Source organism: Phodopus roborovskii, unplaced genomic scaffold (genome assembly GCF_943737965.1).
Source record: "Phodopus roborovskii unplaced genomic scaffold, PHOROB, whole genome shotgun sequence".
NCBI lineage: Eukaryota > Metazoa > Chordata > Mammalia > Rodentia > Cricetidae > Phodopus > Phodopus roborovskii.
Genome location: NW_026126619.1, coordinates 6,330,592 through 6,354,962, shown reverse-complemented (window position 1 = coordinate 6,354,962; position 24,371 = coordinate 6,330,592). Strand labels below are relative to the sequence as shown.

Below are 24,371 nucleotides of genomic sequence, written 5' to 3'. Positions count from 1 at the left end.
TATTTGAACTTTAGTTATTTCTTCTTGCTGAAGAATAGCTATAAATAAAATACTACAAGCTTTTATTTCTGAAGATAATAGGTAAAAAAGGAAAAAGACTAAGATAATATCTTCTAGGAAAAATAAATTCTAGTAAAGATCGTCTTTGATGACTTAGAACTTTACAGTGATGTGGAAGACTGGTATTAAGCTCCATGGGAAAGTGCATCTAAGAACACAGAAAGCTTCTGAACATGGGGTAGCATATGCCTTTGATCCCAGCACTTAGGAGACAGAGGCAGGAGGCTCACTGCGACTTTGAGGCCAGCCTGGTCTACACAGCAAATTCCAGGACAGCCAGGGCTACACAGAGAAATCCTGTCTCAAAAATAAAATAACAAAAGATATTTTACAAAGCCCTGCATTCAACCTACTTGCAATAATATTAATAATTATAATAATAAGAAAACTGTGAATGAAATTTCCATACACCATAACTATAAATGTTCTTCATTAATTATATACTCGTTAAGTGATTTTTGCCTCTTCCTTTACAAAATTAGATATTTAATTATTATTGATGTAATACAAGCCATTCCAGGAAGGTGTAGTAGCTCACATCTGTAATTCTATGAGTTCCAGGCTAGCCTGCAAGAGAGCAAGACCCTGTCTCAAACAAAAATAGAAATATTCCATTTCCAGTAGTCATCTTAATAAATTGTTTTGGTGATGCTAATAGTCACAGTGTTTGTCTGTAAGAAATTATCAGTGCAGGTGTGTCAGACACATGAAGTCTTTAGCATATAACTAAATTATCTTTATTCACAGAACACTGTCTTTGTATTGGGCATGACACAATAATACCATCATTGATGAAGGAAAAATATATGTGGATGTTTTTCATACCAATTCTTCAAATTGGACATTTATGTGCTATAACTCATTTTTAAAGCTGGTATTATAAATGCCAGTAAAATTTAGCATGCTTCAGTACTATTAGAATATTGCTAAAAACAGAATTTTAGTTTTGAAATTATTAATGTAAAGGGTAAAGGAGAGTAATGAGTAACTTTCTTCTATAGGTGTGTACAGTGCCATGCTTAATAATAATACCTAATAGTAGCAGATATGAAGGAAGTACTATCACAACTGTATCATGTACCAAGTGCTTGGGAAATGTTTCCCTTGACAGCCACTCACATCTACAAACATTTGCATTCATATAATGAAAACAGGATTGCTTTTGAGTTTGTTACAGTTAGAATTACTCAATTATTATCTAGATCTATCTGCAATACAATAAAATGTATTCCTCAATCAAAGACAATGGCCCAACACTTAAATAAAAATCTTTGCAAGGAGAAATAAATGCTGAAATTGCAATCTTAGTCCTGCCACGTAACTCATTCTAACCAGTTAGGAACCATGGAAAGTAGGTTCCTTGGGCAATATTTACAATGTAGGAGTGAGAAAAGATGGACAGGAAGCAACCCTGAGTTAATGTTGCTCTGTAGTGATTATGTTTCTTTTTTTGGGTTCTCTAGATATTTTGCTAGATGACACTGGTGACGCAGCTGGACATAAGGATGGCCGCAGTGTGAAAATTATAGTCTCCATAAGCAAGGGCTATGGTCGAGCAAAGGTATTTTCTTAATTGTATGTTCTCTGTAAGTCAAGAATTAGAACACTTGTCCACTTAGATGTGTCGTTTGTTCTTGTAGTTACCCTGCTTCTTTGCATTGGTACCAGATGAGAATGTTCTATAGATGTAAGGCTAGAGACAGGACATCACCGTGTGCAGGTCACTAAAGCTGTTGATGTGGTCACTGTACAAACAGGAGACTGTAGGACACTGAATACTGTAGAATCAGAGAGAGCCAGTCGGTTTACTGAAGCCAATAGCTCACACTCCATTAAAGCCACTTTTCCATGTCCATCTTAAGCATTGTCCTACCTGATCAGGCAACTATATAACTTTTGTATTCAAGTAACTACCTTCAAATTAAAGCTACTTGACTCTGTGTCCTAAAACACAAAGGGATTTTTAATGGGGTTGTGACTGAGTAGCCCAGATTGCATATTTGTACTTTTTAATTAAAAATAGCAAAATAGTTCAAAGTTTAAAAATAGAGCACTTGAGTCTTAAAAGGGAAGCATTGTTTGTGAAAGTGTTGGGAGTAATCCATCATCCTATTCTTTCCATCTGAGCTGCAGACTTCTGCCTCCTCTACCCATGTAACCATTTATGTCTCATGATCTGAGGGAATCCTAAACTCCATGTAATTTAAAAGCAGTTGTCCTGTTGCATGTATAAGCACCGTATTTGCTCCACTATAAACATACTAGAAAAGAAACAATTTTCCCACCCAGAACATCTCTAAATACCAATGTGTTTCAATATCTTCTTCCAGTACAATCCGTGAGAGTCATCTAGGTATGTAAGGTATGTAAGGACTGCTACAGTAAAATGATGTGGTAGAGATGGCTTTTTAAAACAATTATTTTCTACCAGTTCCAGAGGCAGACAAGTCCAAACTTCTTGCCAGTAAGGGAGATGGTGTGGGCACTCTGGGTTGCAGATAGTTGAATTCTTGATGGGTTCTCATAGTGCCTTTCCTTGGTGTCTCTGAAAGGAAGAGAGAGGCTGTGGCAATGATGTTACTCTCATCCTGATGTCCTCACTGTCAGGCCTCCCAGGGACCTCATGCTCAGTCATTATTCCACTGGAGATCGGGTCTTCAGCACATGAATTTGGGGAACATAAATATTTCACCCCTACCAACAGTGAAGGAAATAACAGAACCACTTAGCTAAGCATTTGTGAACTTTTTCCAAAGATGATATGTCAGTAATAATGGTGATTATCATTTATGCTGACAGTGTTAAGTATTACAGATAAATAACCCGAGGCTTGGAGTCAGTTAAGTAACTGACCTCTGTTCAATTACTTATTTCCTAATAGGTAGATGTATTCTGAACAGGTTGTAGAATCCATGTGTTCTAAAGCCTCAGCTTATTTTTTAGAACTTCTATACTTCAATGAACACTAGGCTATGGAAACTAGGATTGCAATTGTTAACTAATTCTACTTACTGGCATAACAGTTATTATTCCCTATAATTATTTCCACCTAACCAAAAAAAAAAATATTCAAACTTAACTACAACTGACAGAATATTTATATTTCTCATATTCCTGGAAAAAAATAAATGATCCATCCTATAAATACTGTAGATATGAGACTACCATTTCTACTATTAAAATATATTCCATAATAAGTCTTGTAAGTCTCTCTTGCAGGTTCTTAGAGACTTTCGGATAACTTCTAAGCCACATCTGTTTTCAAATAGGTGAAGGGCATGGTAGTATGGATAACTTTGTTGTTAATGAATCATTGGGTATTAAATTTAAAGGAAAACTATTTTATCAAAGATAAAAACCATAAAATAGTCAGATGGAGTTCTGTGTTTGTTTCATAAAATCCATTCTCTCTTCCTTCCATGTGGCCTCTAATAGGAGGAATGTGTCAAATATATCAGTATGGAAAGCGATTCTCTGTGATACCATCATGTTGTCTTCCTTCTAAGAGCTTGTGTACCACCTTCCCTCTGCCTACTGTACCATTCAAGTTCTCTCTCTCTCTCTTTTTCTCTCTCTCTCTGTCTCTCCTATTACTTTATTGGCTTTGTTAACTAATTCCCTGGGGTATGTTTTATTTTATATAAACTACCACATGCTGTCTTAAGCAGCAACTACATTAGTACATTTTAATGGTAAGTATAGTGATAAATTAATAAAACAATTATTTTATTCTCTTCTTTTTGTTCTCACTAAGGACCAGAAGTCTCAGGCATATTTGATAGGATCCATTGGTGTCAGTGGAAAAACTAAATGGGATGTCTTAGATGGTGTCATTAGGCGTCTCTTTAAGGTAAGCTTTTGAAGGTAGCCTGACATCAATCTTCATATTTTCACCTTTTTGATGTTTTACTTAACTTCGTATCTTAGATATATCTGATCCCCAACCCCTCTTCATAGGGAAAGTTTTCTCTCCTTGTACTGTTTGATAGTTCTTATACAGTCAGTCCAAATTTTCTTTTAATTTTTAAAGATGTATTTGTTTTATGTGTCTGAGTGGTCTACATTTAAGTCTGTGTACCATATGCATGCCCTATGTCTTTAGCCAAAAGAATGACATCAGATCCTTTGGTCCCAGAATGCAGGTAAGTGTAAGCTGCCATCTGGGTACTAGGAATTGAACCCAGGTCTTCAGGAAAAGCAGCAACTGCTCTTTTTTGGTTTTTCAAGACAGAGTTTCTCTGTATTGCTTTGGAGAATGTCCTGGAACTGGCTCTGTAGACCAGGCTGGCCTCAAACTCACAGAGACCCGCCTGCCTCTGCCTCCTGAGTGCTGGGAGTAAAGGCATGTACCACCAATACTCGCTTGGCTGCAGCAACTATTCTTAACCATTGTGCCATCTCCTTGCCCAAAAAGCCTACAGCATTGGATATCCCAGTGGTCTCCTATTTAAGTGCTAATCAGGCCCAACCCCCTTTAGCTTCTGAGATCAGAGGAACTTGGGTGTGTTCAGGGTGGTCTGGCCATAGACAAAAATTATGAATCAAAATTCTTGACAAGCAGCTTTATATCCTCATGAATTCATACTTGTCACAGTTTGAATTGAAGCTCTGTGTTGACTTACTTTTCTTTTCTGTGTGTGGACCATTTTAGGAGTATGTGTCCCGAATTGACACATCCTCTAGTCTTGGACTGAGCTCTGACTGTATCGCCAGCTACTGTATAGGAGACTTAATTAGATCTCATAACCTAGATGTGCCTGAACTTCTGCCTTGTGGGTACCTGGTTGGAGACAATAATGTCATCACTGTGAGCCTGAAAGGTAAACAGAAAAGACCAACTTTTACCCAGACCCCTTCTTTTTTTTTCTCCTTTGTGCTTGCAGTTTGTTAAAGTTTGCATACATTCATAAATTGTATTAGCCTCTGGGATAATTTTGGTATGAAATGGACATTGGCTTGTTCTGAAGAGTCACCAAGACTTGTAGAAGAAATGCATCTAGGGGGAACTTTGGCTTCTACATTTTATTTTCTGTCTCCTCTTTGTAAGACAAGCTTTCCGTGAAAGTTGTTGTGTTTCCTGGGCTAATATATTCACCACCATATTTTGGAGCCAAAAGTATGTGTATTCAATAAACATCCACAGGGGGTAAACAATGAAAGTCAAGAACCAGGGATGAGGCATGCTGCTTCCTGGGCTCTGGATGTCATGACTGGTTATGGCTAATATGACATCAGTCACAGGCTTGCCTCTCTAGTCCTTTGTTTAAGTGTGTTCGAGAATGAGGAGGTAGCTACATAAGCTGAGCGTTAATAGCGGGGTTCGTCAATATTTGGTTTTATGATTAAAGTAATTGGGTTAGTAAAAGGAAATAATGTTGCACTCTTCTTAATCCTTTCCCAAACACTGTAATTTGCATTTTTTTTTTCAAAAGCTTACATGGCTATACAGCTGGGGTGCTTTATGGGTGACAGAAGGATGGCGCAGAGAAAAATACCAAGTAGTGTCCTTTTAGCTATGTCCTTGAGACAGGGGCTCACTGTGTAATCTTGGCTGGCCTTGAACTCATGTTGTCTTTTACTACACCTGGATGACTCCTCATGAAGCCATTTTCTGTCTTGCTTCGCTACATCTTACACGTCTCATTTTCTTCTCTCCCACCATACATGCATCTCTAAGAGAAATTAGCACATTTATTTATTTTAGTAAATTTAAATTTATATTTTTCTTTCTTTAAGCAATAAAGGAAAACGTACAACTGGTGGTAGAGGCAGCTTAGATGTTCACTGTTCCTTCTTAGTAGTGTTCAAATGACAGCCAATGCTTGCAAGCTAGAAACAGCTAGAAGATTATTGTGCAAGACCTACATTTTTATGACAACAAAGCTTTATTTTGACTTCAGAATGTATTTCTAATTCTACCCCCAAAAAACAAACACATCAATAATGCTTATTATTCCCTTTGATTTTTCTCCTTCAGGAGTAGAAGAAAATAGTCTGGACAGTTTTGTTTTTGATACACTGATCCCTAAATCAATTACCCAAAGGTACTTTAATTTGCTGATGGAGCACCATAGAATTATACTCTCAGGACCAAGTGGTACTGGAAAGACCTATTTAGCAAACAAACTTGCTGAATATGTAATAGCCAAGTCTGGGAGGAAAAAAACAGAGGATGCAATTGCTACCTTTAATGTGGACCACAAGTCAAGCAAGGTAAGTCACAGAGAACTAAGAAAATAACTAGTAATTATCCAGAAGTGTCTTCGTCAACCAAGGTTTAAAATTATGTGCAACTTACATGTCACCACGTTAAAAAAAAAAAATCCTACTATGTCATTCACTAAAGTTATAATCTAGTGGATGAACAAGCATTGCTTTCATTAATGTCCATAAAAATGTTTTTAATAGCAATCATTTCCCATGTACTTGGAAAGTCACTGGGATTATATGGAATGAAATGTCAGTACCCCTGTTACTGATGTCCCTTAGATATGCATTTACAAAGTGTTAGATGAGAAAGGTAGCCATTTATGGTGCTATGATTAATTATGGTGCTATGATTAAATGGCTGACTCCACAGGCTGAGCTAGGCTGTATAAAAAGACAGTATTATGTCTAAGCATCAATAAATCAACAGAAATTAAGTGGGACATTGCAGGCTTAGGGGTTGATTTTCAGATAACTGTAATACTCTCAGAAATCCTGATAAAGCAGAAATTTGTTTCTATCATGTCATCTCTAGATCAGTTCTTCATGACAACTTTGGGAAAGTGAGGAGTGTTGTACTAGGCCACAATCCCAATATGCACAGTAACAAGCCTCAGTTATTATCAGTTATTATCAGTCTCAGTTCTTACGTTGGCATGGGAGGTTCTCAAAGCTCACTAGCACCTTTGTGCTTAGGAAAATAGAGTACTAAAACAGGAAGTAGATGATGGTGGGCATGTTCCTAACACTATACTAATCTTACCAGTTGTTTATTAAAAACTCAACATCTGCTACCTGAGGTTCTCTTGGGAAAGTGGAGGAGTCCCAGTGAGAGAGAGGCATACCACAGTTTTCTAAATGGACTAGTTGGATGGTGTAAACTCACCAAGCCTTTCAGTGTGTTGATTGGTTTCTTGTCACCATGCTAAAATACCTGAGATAAACTTGGGGAGCAGTTTCTGAGAGTTTAGCTCATGGTCAGATAACCCCATTGTTTAGCCTGGCAATTCATAACATCATGGACACAGGAGAACTTGGTGAGGCAGAGAGGATCATCTCATGGCAGCCACAAATTAGAGAGAAAGTGAGGGGACTGTCTACCCTTTAAAGAGATGCCCCAGGGAACTATAGCCCTTCATCAGCCCTTCCCTTTGAATAGCCCATCCAGTATCAGCTCATTAGCAGGTTCATCCTTCTATGATATTAGCAGCCCTTGAATACAGGAAGCTCCTCAAAGCCTGCCAACTAGCAAGTAGTCATCTAACACCCAAGCATTTGAAGAAACATAGAAAATACATTTGAAATTTGAAAATTTGTAACAGGTATATGTTACCCCCTCCACCCCTGAGACCTACTGGATTCTCCAAATAAACCATATGTGTAACTACATAAGCAGACCTGTCTCAGGGGGTTCATTAAGTAGTGGGAGCATTGGGGACCATTACTGAATTCCTTGGTACCTTTTTTTTTTTTTTTTCCCTCAAATGCAGAATGAGGGAACATGGAAGGTTATGGTATGAACTGAACTCAAAGAAAATGACTGTGCATTTAGTTTGTTCTGTTTTTGCAGTTGATGACTATATAGGAAAATACAGAGACAAACTATCAAAGGTAACAAGCACACCGGTGGAGATTTGTTGCACAAGTATACACTTAACCCCCAACACACACATAACTTACTTCAAACTCCTTTTCGCACAGTGATATCCGTAAAATGCAATGGGGTATCTTAAACTCGAATATATGCAGCCTGTAAATAATGAGTGTTTCTTTGGAATTCGGTACTTTTCAAATTATGGTTGTGCCATTCTTTGTCACCGGAACTGAGGAATGATAGAAAACCAAAGGTGACAAACTTGGCTCCCCTTTAAGCTGACTTAGAAGGAGAGACAGTCAGTTGCTTGTTTGTCCCCGCCTGCAAGTTTAAGGTCTCCCGTGTTCCCGTTTCTTTGGGTCTCCACATGGAAGCCTTTTAGCCAACTGTACTTTTCTTTCCAGCCAGAAGATAAAAGAATTCTCTTGGGCAAACCCTGTGTTCTCTTTGGCTTGTCTGCAGGGCTGACATGCCACAACTCTACACAAGTTTTGAAAAAATAAAACAAAAGAAAAAAGTGGTGGTTAGAAAATAAGTAAAATGGATTTTAGAAGAGGAGACCAAGGCATCTTGATAAAGTGGAGGATCATTTTATAGATGGCTGGAATTAAATATATCAATTTATATTGACTGTAAAAGTCAATGAGATACAGTTTGACATTGTGACGTCAATTCCTCCAACAAAATAGTCTCTTTGTGAAAGTCCACTTATTTATAAATATTCTTTTTTGTTTCACTAATTCTTTTTTAAATTTTAGTACTAGAAGTTCTTAATAATGGTCATTACATTGTTTTTAATTGTATACTTTAATAGTTTAGCTTTTGTTTTTCAGATCAGCCAAGAGACTTCTCATTTCAGATTTTGTTACTGCTAAGTGGTTAGGGGTGGGATTCTGTCATAGCCCACTTTGCAGGGGCATCTATCAGGTACAGCCAACTTATCTGGTCCGTATCCGAGAGGGGGGCTGTGGATGGAGGAAAGAAATATACAAGAGACGAGAGATGGAGTCAGGAGGGCACCCAGTGTTATCGGGATCAGCCCCGAGTTCATTACTCACAATCAAAAGGCGGTGAGGCCACAAAAGACTTCCTAAACAAGATACAAAGAACTAGCAAGCATAAATTTGCCTTCTCAATATCTAAAACATCTGGTAGCCACACCCTAAACCAAATATCCTGTTGTGAAGATAAGACATCTTTTAGCTATGTTTTAGGCCAGATACCCTGTTGTTAAGGCAAGATACACAATAGCCACACCTTAGGCCAAACATACTGTAGATTTAACCTTAGAGGAGCAACAGTGGGCTTGAACTCTCTGATCTTAAGTCAGGATGGAACAGAGTCACTTTTATGGGCCCTGACAGGATTCTTAGGTGTATTTAAATGAAACAGGAAGAAATCTTAGGCAAGTAATATAATAGTAATGAAGAAAATATGAAATGTAAATGAAAGATGTTGATTTTTCTCCTTGAGTATGAATGAGCCATGGGTAGGGCTGGATGCAGAATTTAGTGCCAGAAAATATGGCTTATTATTTTCAAGTTGACAGAGAACCCATAGTTTGTTTTTTTATTTTGGAGGGGAGCGGCTGTGAGTAGAAGGATGGTATAAATGAAGAGGGAATGACAAGTTAAGATTGTGCTGGGGTAGCAATGAGGAATATAGATTTTCTAAAATAAAATGTTAATGAGGCATGAAATAATAAGTCTTTTGCTGCAGAAAAAAAATAGAGCCACGTAATCGCTGCTTTGTTTTATGCTGTGCCATTAGATAGCACTGAGGAGACAGGACATTCAAAAAGAGAAAAAGAAAAAAAAAAATCAAACAATAAACCGTCAAAGAGAAAAAGAAACGTGCCCCCTCGTGCTTTGTTTGTTTTTGTTTTTTTTTTTTTTTCTTTTTTTTTGTAGCTCTTCATTTCACATTCTGTCCCGCTTCTTCCCACTCTCCAAGCCTTTCCTTAAGCTGCCAGCTGGAGTATTGTGGTTGAGAGCAGAGCACACAAACAATTACACTTTGTGACATTTGATATAACAGATCCAGAAGGATGGAAACGGATTAGTAGAGAATGTGGCCAGCTGAAGGCACTTGGAATTTTAGGTAGGAAAGGATCAGAAAATTGGCCTGATTCGTCTGTAACATGTCTATACTTGGAATACGAAGGCACAGGGATGTGATCTCCATAGAACAGTGGTGCTGTTCGTGGTCTCAAAGTCTAGATGTAAATGCATCTCACTGCCATGCCCATCTGGCAGCTGGCTCTGCTCTCTCTTGCCTGACTTGGTAAGGATGGCAAGCGCTTAATGCAAGTCCATCATCCCCTCCACCCAAATGTTCCGTTCCATAAGCTGGCCTGAGAATCACCAAGTGCTTTCCATGGTTTGTAAAAAATGAGTGGCCCATGACTTTTATCATGTTCCCAAGAACCTACTACATGCCCTTTAATTGTTCTGCACATCTGAAGTCTCTTGATTCCTTGTATATAGTATAGTATGTTGATATTAAAAGAATGTCCTTTCTAAAAATTCTTGCTGTCACAATTCTAATTTTTCCTTTACTACATATTTCCATGGTAAGATCTTTCTAGGCATTTTTTTTGTTTGTTTGTTTTTGTTTGTTTGTTTGTTTTGTTTTTTTGTTTTGTTTTGTTTTGTTTTTGTTTTTTCTTTTTTTTTCTGTTTGCTTCTGCCTTCACAAATGAAAATATTTCTAATGGTTTGCCCTTCTCTCTCCTGCTCCCTCTGCTCCCTTTGAATGATTCTATTGGCTTCCATGTGTGCTAGCCTGGATGGCAGACTTGAATTGAACATCATCCTCCCCCATTTCAAAGTTTTCTTTCAGCCTGCAGGTGTGTCCTAGTTCATCTGTTAAAATTATAATTAGAAATGGCAGATGGGACCCATATCAGAGGCCCATCCTCCTCCTCAACCTCCACTGTAACCACCTTTCCGCCTCCTCAGAACCCTGCAGTGTTCCCCAAAAAGCCCCCTCACTCTTTGGTCAGCTTTATCAATTCACATCATGGAAAACAGAATCTCTCTTGATAATTCAAATCTGGCTCAGTTATAATCCTCCCAACATTTTCTGTTGCTTTCTACACTCAATGGAAAATATCACCCTTTTCCTGTTGAAAACAGTAGTTTCCCTTGGCTTCAACAGTCTCGGTCCCTCTTGACTCATCTCTGTTCCCCGTGTGCAATGTACTTTCTGCACTGCAGAATCATAACTCTACCTTATTCCCATCCCATGAATATTACATATGTCTGTTTGTTCACCAGGATATGTTACATGATCTTACCTGCCATTTCCGATTGTAAACTTCCTTTTTAGTTATTTACCTACATTTCTATTTTACAAAGCTCACTCTTTCCACTTGTGTTTTGGTCACCGCTTTTTTGTGTTTCTGGCTTTGCCTATTCCTGTCTTTCTACATTGGAAGTTCTCTCATTTTTAAACACTAAAGTATTCCCTCACCATAAACAATTAGTGGGAAGTGCTTCTGCTATTTGACTAATCTTTACATGTTGCAAAACAAAATATATGAAGGTAATGTAATGTTATCTTAATTATAGTTATTTATGCATTGCCTAACTTCTTAGTAAATAAGCTTCTGCAATGGCTTTAGTTTTATAAACCGTTGTGTATTTCTTTTGATAAATAAATTCCTCCCTCCCACTGACAGCCAAACAAAGGTCTCAGTGGTCCATAGGTCCACACTTTTCTGTGATACATTCCAATTCCCTCTTTATGGATCCTCTCTCTCTCTCTCTCTCTCTCTCTCTCTCTCTCTCTCTCTCTCTCTCTCTCTCTCTCTCTCTCTCTCTCTCCCTCTCCCTCCGTCAGTACTTTTCACACACTGTGACCATGCACTGAGTCCACTACAACAACAGTCCCTTATTATTTCCCTAAATATATCTTACAGCTGACCTTTCTAACTCTGGGGAGGGTGAATGTTCTTAGTATTTTAAATATTTTTCCTCATTCTATTTTGCTGTTCAGACCTTGGCCAGGCTCCTTTTAATTCTTGGTGTGGTGTTTTATGCATTGCACTTTCTTGATGGTACTGTGATGTTCTTCATTGCTCAGGTTGTCTACTTATCTATTGGAAGTTCTTGAAACAAAGAAACTGGTCCTTGAGTTCTCAGTACCAATGTATCTGACACATAGTAAAATTCTTGATAATGTGTCTTGAAACAATGAATAACTTCAAACTTACCAGCCAGAGGTTTTACTTAACTGTCCAAGATTCATCTCGAAGACCACCTCCTATCCAGAAAGCTTGAATGAATATTACTCAGTGCATCTGCCATACCTTGCATTGCTGTATCCACTGTGCTGTTGGTTCTCTAACTTAACTTCAGAGACAGAGTGAGGACATATCTAGTGTGTGGGGGGCATATGTTTACCTGACTGCCAGAAATTGGGATCATGGAATTGTTTTAACCCTGAGCAAGATTTACAAATTGAAAATGGCATTATAAATATGCAAATATTATGGAAATGTTCTTGCTGATTAGGATAATTCTAAGGAACCTAATTTTGCTCCTGACCTACCCATCTGTGAGAATTGTCAATCACAGAACTGGTTATCATATTTAGGTTCAAAGTTATTAGACAAGAATATTGTATGAAAAATAACTAGGAAGCTCAAGAAATGCTAAGTGCTGATATTAAATGATCCTGTGATATATAAAAAATGGTTTCTTTGTTTACAATTGCAACAGTCACCTGTAGCTACTTTTTTTTTTTTGAGGACTAGCGATGTGCTTTTACATACAACTCATCTACAGAGTTCGAATCAAAATGTTGAAAGTGTATAAGGAAGCTGAAAGGCGCCATTTTGGCTTTAGTCTATAACTGAAATAAATTGGGTAAAAGGTATACTTTATTGAAATATTAAAAGCGAAAGGTATCTGATGTTTATAGCGTACCAAGAGAGCTCGTGTCTAGGACTCACCTGGCTTTCCTCCTGAGCACGAACCACTGAAATAAACCTGTGTTTTCACTTGTACATAGACTGCCTACCTGCCCCTCTTTTGTTTAAAGATTCTAGCCTCTCGATTTTAGATGGACTCTGTGCATGGCAGGCAATAATACAAGGAACCTGAGTGAGGGACACAGTGTGTGATTCCTAAACATGTGAATTGCTTGCATGCGGTAGAGACTCATCTCTGATGTCATTGTTCTGTCTCTTGAAGGAACTGCAGCAGTATCTTGCCAACCTGGCTGAGCAGTGCAGTGCTGACAATAATGGTGTGGAGCTCCCTGTTGTCATAATTCTGGATAATCTTCACCATGTGGGCTCTTTGAGTGATATCTTCAATGGTTTCCTCAACTGTAAATACAACAAATGGTAAGCTCATAAAAATAATTGGAACATACACATTTAGAAATAATAATGCCACTTATTCTCTGTACCTTTTTGTGTTTTAAGACTTATGGGGCTGGAGAAAGGGCTCAGAGGTTTAAAGCACTAGCTGATCTTCCAGAGGTCCTGAGTTCAATTCCCAAAGACTGCATGGTGGCTCACAACCATCTATAAAGAGATCTGGTGCCCTCTTCCAGCCTACAAGGATACATGCAGTCAGAACACTGCATATGCAAAATAAATAAATAAACCTTAAAAACAAGCAAACTTATAATGGCTACCATTAGTGCAAGAAATCTAATAATATCCTAACTGAATTTCCATAGAATCTGTGTGTGAGCTTTAAGATACCTATTATCCATAGCTATGTCCCCCAGAAGGTTTTTTGCTTTGGTTGTTTGTTTTGTTGTGTGTGTTTTTTTTTTTTTTTTTTTTTGAAAACATCAAGACAGGGTATCATTATGTTAACCAAGTTGGCCTCAACTTCACAGTAATTCCCTGCCTCTGTCTCCCTGTACCACTGCACCTGGTCTTTGGGAACTCTTATGGAAGGATTACATCTTCGTTGATGATGTTAGTTTCCATAGACATACTGGAATGCCATTGTGGATGGTGGGATGGTCAGATTCTTGGAATAGGGGATATGATAACTAGAAGGATATTATAAAACTCTCTATTCAGTCCCTACCAAAATATCATTTCAATTTCCCTGGAGAGATGAAGTTAGTTCACTCAGATACAGCTCCCTCCAGTAATGCAATAATAATTCATTATCTAAAGTGAAGGGACAGGTTAAATCAAGGCATAAAATAACAGGAAAATCCACATGCTTGTTGGAGCATTGTCTCTATTGACGATCATAAAATAAACGTGGAAGTGGGAATCAAATCTTACCATGTGATTAAAACGCTTTAAGGAGGCTAAAGAGATGGCTAGGAAAACTTGTTCTTACTGAGGATCTGTAACACTGCCCCTCCCCCACCAGCACACACAAGAAGGCTCACAATGGCCTAATACTCCAGTTCTGGCACCCTCTTCTGACCCTCATGGGCATCAGGCACACATGTGGTATGCCAACATACATGAGAGCAAAACATATAAAATAACTGAAAACTAACAAGGTTTTGATGTAAATACAAGAGCTGTAAGGTATTAGCCTAAAGAGGATGTGGTGGCACACTTCTTTAATCCTAGTGCTTGAGAGGCAGAGGCACATCTGTGAGTTCAAGGCCAGCCAGGGCTACATAGTGAAATACTCTCACAAAAAATAGTGTAGAAGAGACAAGAGCAAAGTCTCCTTTTGCTGTAAACTAAGTTTCAGGTTGGAGAGGAAGAAGGAGCCTTCCTTCAGTGATGGATCTCAAGTTGGACTCCCCAGTAGGAATTGCATTTCCATTTTTTTTTTTTTTTTTTTTTTTTTTGGTCATTTTCTAACTTAACATTATATTTCCCTCGCAAAGGCTACTATTAAAAAAAAAAAATACCCTGTGGTTTTCTTAATTATATCTGAGACATCCTGGAGACCTGTGTAATCGGAGGTGTGGTGGGAGGTGGCGAAGTTCAGGTCCCAAAGAGGAAGTGTGTAGTCTGGGGGGTGGGGGTGGGGTGGGGGACACAAACAAGGCCTGAGGGTGATTCTGAATGGCTACCAGCAGCATTTACTTGAAATAAAAAGGGGGGACTACAACTTTTAGACTGACTTAGGACTAAATGGGAGACAAGAGGTGTGGCTTGAGATGGGGGTGGTGGTGAGGAATCTAGCACTGACCTTGACCAAAGGCACCAGGCTTATGTTAATGAAGGGCTATAGATCCCTCCTGCCAGAGATAAGGAGAGTGACTGCTTTATCAAGCAGGAACTTCCCTCAAGCCCCCCAGGGACTGGAGACCTTTACCCAAATGCCTGACCTTGGGAAAAGGACTTCTGGGACCAGACACACCACTGCAACTAAGAGCAATGTTCATTCCCCAAGGGGTATGATGCAGCATTTGCACTGAGCTCTTCCCTAATTGTGTCCCAATGTGTCTTAGACTTACTCTATGTGCCTGTTCCTCTCCTACACTCCCAAAAGGGAGGGAGGCCCTGGTGCTTTCTCTTTTCCCATTCTACGTACCATTCTGATTTCTCTGTACTTATTAACTGGACTCTTGCCCTTAATGGCCTCAGGCTCTGGATTGTAGGTGGTTCATCCTTGGGATCAAGTGTGTCTAGTAAATCTCTAACTTTCCTGTTCTTGGTGTAATTAGGAGGGTACAATGGCATTCCTGGTTCTGTGGTAGTGGGCATTTTTTTTTTTCTCCCCAAAGAATTATTTCATTTAGAGATGCTACTATCGTACACACGTTTATACTTTACCAAAGCCCACACAAAACTTCTCAGAGGGAAAGGCATTAATATTGGGAATGCATTCAAAATGGAAGCAAAAAGGTGCTGGAGAAGTGTGGTCTGCCATGTCAAAATGCTGGAACTTTGTCAGGCAGCAATGGCCACCATGCAGTCCATGCCAGAGAGTCACTTGTCATGTCTTTTCCTTCTTACACATCTGAACACCCCTTACTCTTATTTTCCCTAGTCCATATATTATTGGGACAATGAATCAGGGAGTCTCTTCATCACCAAACTTAGAGCTACATCACAATTTCAGGTAAGGACTTGAAGCACTCTGTGTGTGTGTGTGTGGGGGGGGGTGTGTCTGTGTGTGTGTGTGTCTGTCTCTGTGTGTGTGTGTGTGTGTGTGTGTTTGTCTGTCTGGTTGTGTGTGTGTGTATCTGTCTGTCTGTGTGTGTGTGTGTCTATCTGTGTGTCTGTGTATATGTGTGTCTGTCTGTGTGTGTGTGTCTGTGTGTGTGTGTCTGTCTCTGTGTGTGTGTGTGTGTGTCTGTCTGTGTGTGTGTGTCTGTCCTTCCATCCGTGTGTGTGTGTGTGTGTGTGTGTGTCTGTATGTGTGCCCTTCTGGCTGTGTTCTTGCATGCCTTGCATCTGCTATTGTTTCTTTCTAATCAGAAAGATGGCTGTCTTTCCATTTGGTTGCTGACAATCCCGCCTACAGTGACCCGTGTGGCGGGGATAATTCTCACTTCTCCTGGCACTCTTTTTCAAGCAGATGTTCTGTGATCTTTAATCTGCAAGCAAAAGTGTTTCTTTCCCTGCTCACTACTTGCCTGGCTAAGATAGAGCACCCCGTGCCTGAGTGGAGACGGTAAAGAAGGCTCCTATTTCAGGATCTCCGTTCTCCCTCGGAAGCCCTCAGCATGTATACACCCACTCACTCTCAGGAACATAAGCTGCTTGGAAGCTAGGAAGTAAAATTCACTGTATTACAACTCTAATGACGATAGATTTTCTAAACGCTTGCAGCTTCACACTGTGGCCATTAATTAACACGGGGACATTAGTGCTTTATAGTGCAATGAAAATTAGTATGGGAGTAAATTTTACATTTTACAAAAAGAAATCGGATTTTTTTCTTTTCTTTTTGTAGGTGGGTATTATGTGCAAACCACACGGAACCAGTGAAAGGCTTTTTAGGCAGGTATCTTCGAAGGAAACTGATAGAGATGGAAATTGAAAGGAATATACGCAATAATGACCTAGTCAAAATCATAGATTGGATTCCTAAGACATGGCATCATCTCAATAGCTTTTTGGAAACACATAGCTCTTCTGATGTCACTATCGGTGAGTTCCAAAATTAAAATATTCCATTTTCCAGGTGCTGAGATTATTGCATAAAGGAGGCCAGATTGGATACTGAATTAATCTGAAAAGCTAGGCTTTACTAAACTCCCAAAGATTAGGGCATCCTTTCCTTTCTAAAACTGTGTTTCGGAGTGTTTTATCTATAATTATTTCATTGTATCTGACAACAATGGAAAGTAAAATTAAGTTTGAAATAGGAAGGTATTCAAAAATTAGAATATCAGTCCAAAGAAAAAGCACTGGGAGTAATTTTTTTATGCTAAAAAAGAGTAAATCACACATTTTTTTTCTATTAGCTCACTCAGATGTGGCCATGAGAGAAGGCTGTAGTAAAAACTAGTGGACTTCTTATAAATAAGTTTTATGTTTCACATTGTTTTTCTCAAAAGATAACACCGAGTTACCCTCTTTGGGGGCCACAATGGTATTTGTTTTTCCATTCTATTGTAAGTTTCCTGGGCAGAAGTGTATCCCCCACTGCCCTCAATCATCAGAAACCCTCAGCTGCAGGCATGCATTCCATCTTCAACTTCTAGTGTCTTCTAGACTGATTCGGAATCTGCAAGTAACGGCACTATGTGATGGGCAATTCACTTCTGTGTACCTGAACTTTACATTGTTTGTAAAATAGGACTGGACTGTAAACATCAACTATTTCTCCTCATTAATGCTTGATTGTTTGGAAAAACAAGAGGGCTGGAGACCTGACCTTCCATGGCCATGTTTTCATGATGATTGGGCTGACCAACAGTAGAATTGTCTAGGAATGTGTGTTCTATTTCTCCAGAATGTCTCTCAACGCCTGTTTGGATTGGTAAACACAATGCTTCTGAAACACCCTATCACTTCTATCTTGCCAGGTCCTCGGCTTTTCCTTCCGTGCCCCATGGATGTGGAAGGTTCTAGGGTGTGGTTCATGGACCTTTGGAATTATTCCTTGGTACCTTACATTCTGGAAGCAGTGAGAGAAGGCCTTCAGGTAGAGTATTTGACATTTATTACTGTGCAGAAAAATGAAGCAAAAGAAAAAAAAAAGCCAAACCTTCATTTTTTACAAAACCATAGCATTCATTTATTTGGCTATTTATGCAGAAAACTAAAGTGAGTAAAACAATAAATGTGTGGTACACACAAGGCTGCTACGTATGTCTGTACAAAAGGAGCTCTCCCAACACTATGCATTGATGACCAATATTGTTGGAATGGCCATTGAAAATGTTCTTGTTAAATGGGTATTTAATTACACAGTTTTACATCTTAGGACAAAGATTAGTAAGTGGATCCAAGGAAAAAGACATGGCCTTAGTTTAAACATTTTGCATTTTCAAATTTTCAAAAAACCATTGTGCTCCTTATAATGTCAGCTGGTCTCTCAAATTTCCTTCATTAAAAAAAATAATTTTATCATTTATGAAAACTCACTTGTATTAGAGAAGTTATGTTTTAGAATTAACATTTAGGTGAATTACTCCCCAGATACAGTTTCCATATTAGGGAAGAGAAGGTTGTACATCACACCACGTCTTTGGATCTTATAGTATCCAAGGACCTTATCTCAAAGGAAGGAGAGAGGAAATGATTCTGGAGAAATGGAAAAGGGGAGTCATTTTTGGATGAAGGCTGGTGCTTTGCTGGGGACCATCTGGGGGATGCTCTGTGGCACATATTCTGGTTGGAAGGGATGCTCCTGACAACAGAAAATCTGGGTTTTTCTTCTGGTGATTCCATCCTTCTTGGAATATCAATGACCAAATCCGCTCTTTCTGGGTGTTTAGATTTCTCTTCTTATAATAGTAATAGTCACTTTTTTTTTTTTGTCTCCTGTACTCTGGCCATCCTTGCCGTTCTTTAAAATAGCTGGCATCAGTTCAGTTCTTATACATTCTCAAGTCTTCGCAGGTCAATTCTCGACTTCCAATTTTTTTGTTTGTTTTATTTTTTCTTCTTTTAGATTTACTTATTATTTTTATTTTACGTATTTTTATTTACGTGTTTTGCCTGGATGTATGTATGCGCACCACATACATGCCTAGTGGCTTTGGAGGCCAGAGAAAGTATCAATTACCCTGGTCCTAGTGTTAAGGAAGGTTGTAAGTTACTATGCCAGTACTAGGTATCGAACCTGGCTTCCTCTGGAAGAGGAAGTAGCCAGTGCTCTTAACTACAGACCCATCCCTTAAACCTGTAAGCACAAACTTTTAAAGAACTGTACATTGCTAGGTGATGATGACACATGTTTGTAATCCCAGTACTTGGGAGGCAGAGATAGATGCAGATGGATCTCAAGAGTTCAAGGTCAACGTGACCTACAGAGTGAGTTCCAGGACAGCCAGGGCTACACAGAGAAACCCTGTTTTGAATCTTCCCCCTCAAAAAGAATTGTACATGTTTTTCCTTTTAATTAGTTGATTACCTATAACTTTCTTTTTTAACCCTCTGTTAAGTAGTTTTTAGCTGAGACTTCCTGCTCCAAAATGAAAGTTATTTTTTAAAAAATGATGAAAAGCAGATAATGTTCAGATTTCTGCCCCTGTCCTTCTGAAAGGAATTTTGGGACCTAGGTAATTTTTGCTTTATCATGGATTCAGATATATGTATGTATGTATGTATGTATGTATAATATATATAATTTTAATATTTCTGGAGAAACCTACAAGTAGTATTCCATGGACTTGTTTTCACAATACCTATATTTCTCTTCTGCCTCACCGAACCACGAAAAGCACCCATCATCACCCAACAAACCGAAGGCTGTCCTCTGAGTTCATGTCACTAGAGCGCCTGGTAACCATGCAGGTCCTTGGTGGCACAGGTCACAAGGGAAAAGGAAGTACACCGTTGCCGCCTCCTCCTAAGTTTAGCCATGTTCTCTCAAAATCTTGCCAGTCTCTGTCTCCTCACTCCACCCTCTTCAGTTTCTTTCAGCTTTGTTCCTTCCTAATAGAGAAACCCTGGGGTGGTTTTCTCCCCTGTGTGCTACTGACGCTACTCTCTCCCTTCTCCTGCATCTCTTTCAGAATTCATAACTGGGTCTCCATCCCCCTCCCCCCTCTTTTCTTTGTATTCTTATTTTATAAGCATATCAGAAGTCTTCCAAAGGGAAGCAATGGCATCACGGGTGGTTATTAGAGGAACATGTTTATTGAAGGACAGTGAATGGACAAAAAGCCCGCTACATCTGCCATCTTTCCCAGTTACGTTTTGGTGGAGAACTCCCGTTACTGAAAAACCAGGCTTTGTTTCCCATATCTTGTTTATCAACCTTGAGGAATTTTTGTTTGTTTGTTTGTTTCCCCCTGGGTTTGTAAAGTTATTAGTAAAAAGCATATGTGTGCAAGAATGTCTATATTTCCTTATCATAAAACTCCTTCGTGCTTTTTTCCCCTTTAATCTGGTAGAATTTTGAGGCTTTAAGTGAGCTACGTAGATGTATATTTTTTTTAAAACCTGGAAAATTGTCCCGAAAGACACACAAGAACTGGATGTGAAAATTTGGTCTTTGTCACCTAATTAGCAGTCCCCCTCACCCACCCCTCCCTTCTTAATGGAAATGATATTTGTATGTGGTGAACTTTTAGATGTACGGAAAACGTGCACCATGGGAAGATCCATCCAAGTGGGTCCTTGAAACCTACCCATGGAACGCCGCATCCCTGACTCAGGAGGGCCCAGCACTATTGCAGTTGAGACCAGAAGATGTTGGCTATGAGGGCTACACAACTGTGAAGGAAGCCACCACCTCGAAGCACATTCCCCAGACTGATACGGAAGGGGACCCCTTGGTAAGCATGTCCGATTATTCTTGCTTTGTCTTCAGGTCAGTGTAGTCGTGAGCATTTAGCTATCGGCATCAAAGACCAGTTACTGTAGGTAATATACGAAACCAGCCCAATAAGATACTCATCCAAAACATTACCCTTAGAGCAACTCCCCTGGTTGAAACTCTTTAAGAAGAAACCAACCAACCAAACAAACAAACAAACAAACAAAAAAACAAACAGACAATACAAAAAAAAAAAAAAAAAAAACCAACTAATTTTTTTTTTTGAAAAAAAAATAAGAAACCCTGAAACTGGTTCAAACTGTTTAACTATAATTTTTCTCTGATTATACATTAAACATGTATAGTGTTTAATGTGTTGATACTTAGATAGTCCATGTTTTAGTTGTTGAAACAGGCATTGGCGTTGTTCATGTGGTGGAATGCAGAACCTCTCAAATCCTGGAAATATCACACAAAGCACTGCCAAACAGCACAGTGAAAATTAAGAATTAGAGGCCAAATATCAGTTGGTCAGAAAAATTAAAACTATAGCCTTATCCAGCTGTTAGATCTCATGGAACCATTTTATTTTTATGGGTAGTTAAAACTTTATCACACAAACGGTGGAGCGTCAGTAGTATTTTTCACTGGTGTTTATTTATCCCTTTAGATTAGTAGTTGCTTATTCTTGTAACAGAGCAGGGGACAGAGCATGCATAGAGCTGGGGTAACTAGCAGAGCTTCAGCTCCTGAGTGAGATACACTGAAAAGCATGTTAAAGTAATAAGCAATAGCTTAGCTGTGTGTATAGAGAGGATGCAGTGCAGGGAGAAATGACGTGCAGAGAATACGGATTGATCACAATGGCATCTGAGTCTTATGTAAATTCACCTTCTTTTTCTAACATCCTTTTTATAACAGTTTATAAAACAACACAGCTAGACTCAGAGTGATCACATTGTATGTGTTTATTAGAGATCTGAGACTGGGAAATGCTGCTGATTGAAACTACCGTAGACACCATTTTCTTCATTTTATGTATACGAGTATTTTGTCTGCGCGTATGTGTGTGTACACACATACGTGTGTGCCTGGTGCCCCCTGGGGTCAGAGGATATTGTATTTTCACTTTTTTAGACAGGAGGGTGCTCAGACACAAGTCTCTTTCATAAAACAGCCTCAGTCAAATGCTTAGGTTTCCCGACATTATCTCAGACCATTTTCATCTAATACCCTTGTGTAGGTGGTTTAATACATTATAGTAGTTAAGGCTGAAATGCTATTGAAAATGCCCTGAAAATTATCAAAAGGATTTCAAAATACTCTATAATCACAGCCTCTTTGTCAAAATGGCATTCTTGCTGGAATTGATGCTTACCAGTTCATCATTTATTTCACAAGCGTTTATTGCACACAATTTTATACTGACCTACAAATTGTCATAGACCAAGACATCTTGTTTTCGATATCCCTCCCCTCCTATTTCTCTGAGTTGAAAGATAAGGACAACTTTGATTGTTGCAAAAGGTACTGTAGTTGGTATTTGGCACTAAGCAATATAAAGTTTACCGTATTGTAAGAAACCCTCAATAAGAAAACAAGTGTCCGACCCTCATGAAGACAGGCGCCAATTACCCTGTGCCTTCTGGAATTGTCAAGCCATCGATTTTCCCAATCTGCTTTTAAACATTCTTTTTTCCCTAGCTCCCATCTCTAATAGTGGAACCGCACATCTATTGAAACTCAAGCCTTTTATTTTATAGTACATCGGAGAGCTGTCTCCCTCCCCAGGTGCTCTCATGCACAAGTCCTCTCTACTGGAACAAACACTACCGTTCCCCTGTGAAGTTGAGAAGCCTGAGAAGGCTGCTATTGTTCCGGAAGGTGGCTTTTGTTCTCAGTGATGTATCCATCATATTTCAGCCAGAGCCTCAGTGACAGCAAAGCCTTGACAGTGATTCTTTCCTTCTCCCTCTTCAAATACTCATGGTCTGCTTCCCTCGCTTAACCCCTCTGGAGGTCAGCGCCTAATCAACAGATGGTATGCTGTGTGCAGCAGCTGGCTTCATACCACTCCGTCCCTGCTCCTCTCAAGGGACAGTGCTTGCAAGTCTCTCTCTGTCATCTCTCTCTGTCTCGCACACACACACACACACACACACACACAGTATCTGTCTGTGTGTGTGCGTGTGTACATTTGCTGTTCAGTACTCTGCTTCTCACAGCCAAAAAGCTGGGGAGCTTGGCTTGCTCTCCAGCAACCAACACAGATGTCCAGCTGTGATAGTTTCGTTTCCAGTCTCCCTGCTGGAGCAGTTTTCATTCACAGCCCCAAATAAAAGAGTTATCTTGCAGTCCTATTTTGTTCTGGTTTAGAACTATAGTTGTTTCTGACAGAAACAATCCAGGAGCCAGGTCGGTGAGCGAAAACCTGTAACTGTCGTGTGCATTTCATTTGGATGGGATGAGAAGAGACTACGGTTTCCTGATATGGCTCAGGGCCCTGTTCATTCTGGGGCTGGCTGACTTCATGCATAGTTGCTCACAAGGATGTCTCTTTCTGTTTCTTCAGATGAATATGCTAATGAAACTCCAGGAAGCAGCCAACTACTCGGGCACGCAAAGTTGCGACAGCGATAGCATTCGCCACCATGAAGACATTTTGGATTCCTCTCTTGAATCCACCCTCTAAAGGATGAAAAGAGTTAGGCGAAGGACAGCGCTGTTCAAAGATGCTTTAAAAGACAGGTGTTGCCACTAAACCACTGCCAGTATGAAAGTCCCCTGTCCAGGGTCCTGACCCAGAGTTCAGAGTCGTTGGCCTCCAAGAAGGCAGCAGAATTAGGTTGGAGCCCGCCAGGATGCTAAATTGAAATCGGAGCTTAGTTTATTTTGTCCCTAGGCATTTTGATAACCATGGAGTTAGCAAGGGCTCCATTATGCGACTGGAAGGACCCTAACATTGGGCAACTGAGTAGATTTCACACGGGATAGCAGGCCGGACTTTATTTTCTTCCTCTTTCAAAGTTTACAATGCAGGACAACTTTTTCTTTTCTTTCCTTTCATTCTTTCTTTTCTTTTCTTTCTTTTCTTTCTTTCTTTCCTTTCTTTCTTTCTTTCTTTCTTTCTTTCTTTTTTTTTTTTTTTTGTGCCTTTCTCTTGTTTCCTCTGAGGGCTGCCCCAGGCAGGGTCCAGTCTTCTGATCCATGCAACCTGCCTTTGTACCACATGGTGCTGGTGACAGGGATCCCGTAATATCTGTGTTGTGTGCTCACTCCATTGCAGAATGAATCTAAGGCCAGTCCTCTCTCTCTCTCTCTCTCTCTCTCTCTCGCTCTCTCTCTCTCTGTAAGCACAAAGGGAATTGTGCAACCGCCAGAAAAACACTACTGTGGCAAATGGGAAGGGCCAGGTTCCTTCTAGCTGCTGCACTCCCCTGAGGTGTGCTACCCTCCTCCTAGTGTATGAGTCATGGGTTTTATAAGGTTGTTTTTACCACAGTGGTCTTTTCAAACCACCTGCCCACTCCCCGAACCCCAGTTTTATACCGATTATTAGTCAACACTGACAAAAGGCTTTTTTAGGGCTTTATTTGTTTGCGCCTTTTCAGTGACAGAAGGAACATTTTCTATGGTGCTGTCTCACTGCCTTAAAACAGATTTCTCCAACAGTTTAACGG

The 24,371-nt window shown here is 39.5% G+C and overlaps 1 protein-coding gene across 1 annotated transcript in view; it reads left to right on the top strand.

Moving 5' to 3' along the window:
* Nav3 (neuron navigator 3) overlaps positions 1 to 23,544 on the top strand; it is a 281,130-nt gene extending 257,586 nt beyond the window's left edge. Inside the window, exons 30-39 of the mRNA XM_051206388.1 lie at positions 1,524 to 1,621; positions 3,815 to 3,910; positions 4,712 to 4,880; positions 6,038 to 6,273; positions 13,060 to 13,214; positions 15,802 to 15,873; positions 16,711 to 16,907; positions 17,789 to 17,907; positions 20,507 to 20,710; positions 23,264 to 23,544. Coding sequence (XP_051062345.1) covers positions 1,524 to 1,621; positions 3,815 to 3,910; positions 4,712 to 4,880; positions 6,038 to 6,273; positions 13,060 to 13,214; positions 15,802 to 15,873; positions 16,711 to 16,907; positions 17,789 to 17,907; positions 20,507 to 20,710; positions 23,264 to 23,383 — 1,466 coding nt within the window. The 3' untranslated portion in view covers positions 23,384 to 23,544. The remainder of the gene's footprint in view (positions 1 to 1,523; positions 1,622 to 3,814; positions 3,911 to 4,711; positions 4,881 to 6,037; positions 6,274 to 13,059; positions 13,215 to 15,801; positions 15,874 to 16,710; positions 16,908 to 17,788; positions 17,908 to 20,506; positions 20,711 to 23,263) is intronic.
* Positions 23,545 to 24,371: the final 827 nt, after the last annotated feature.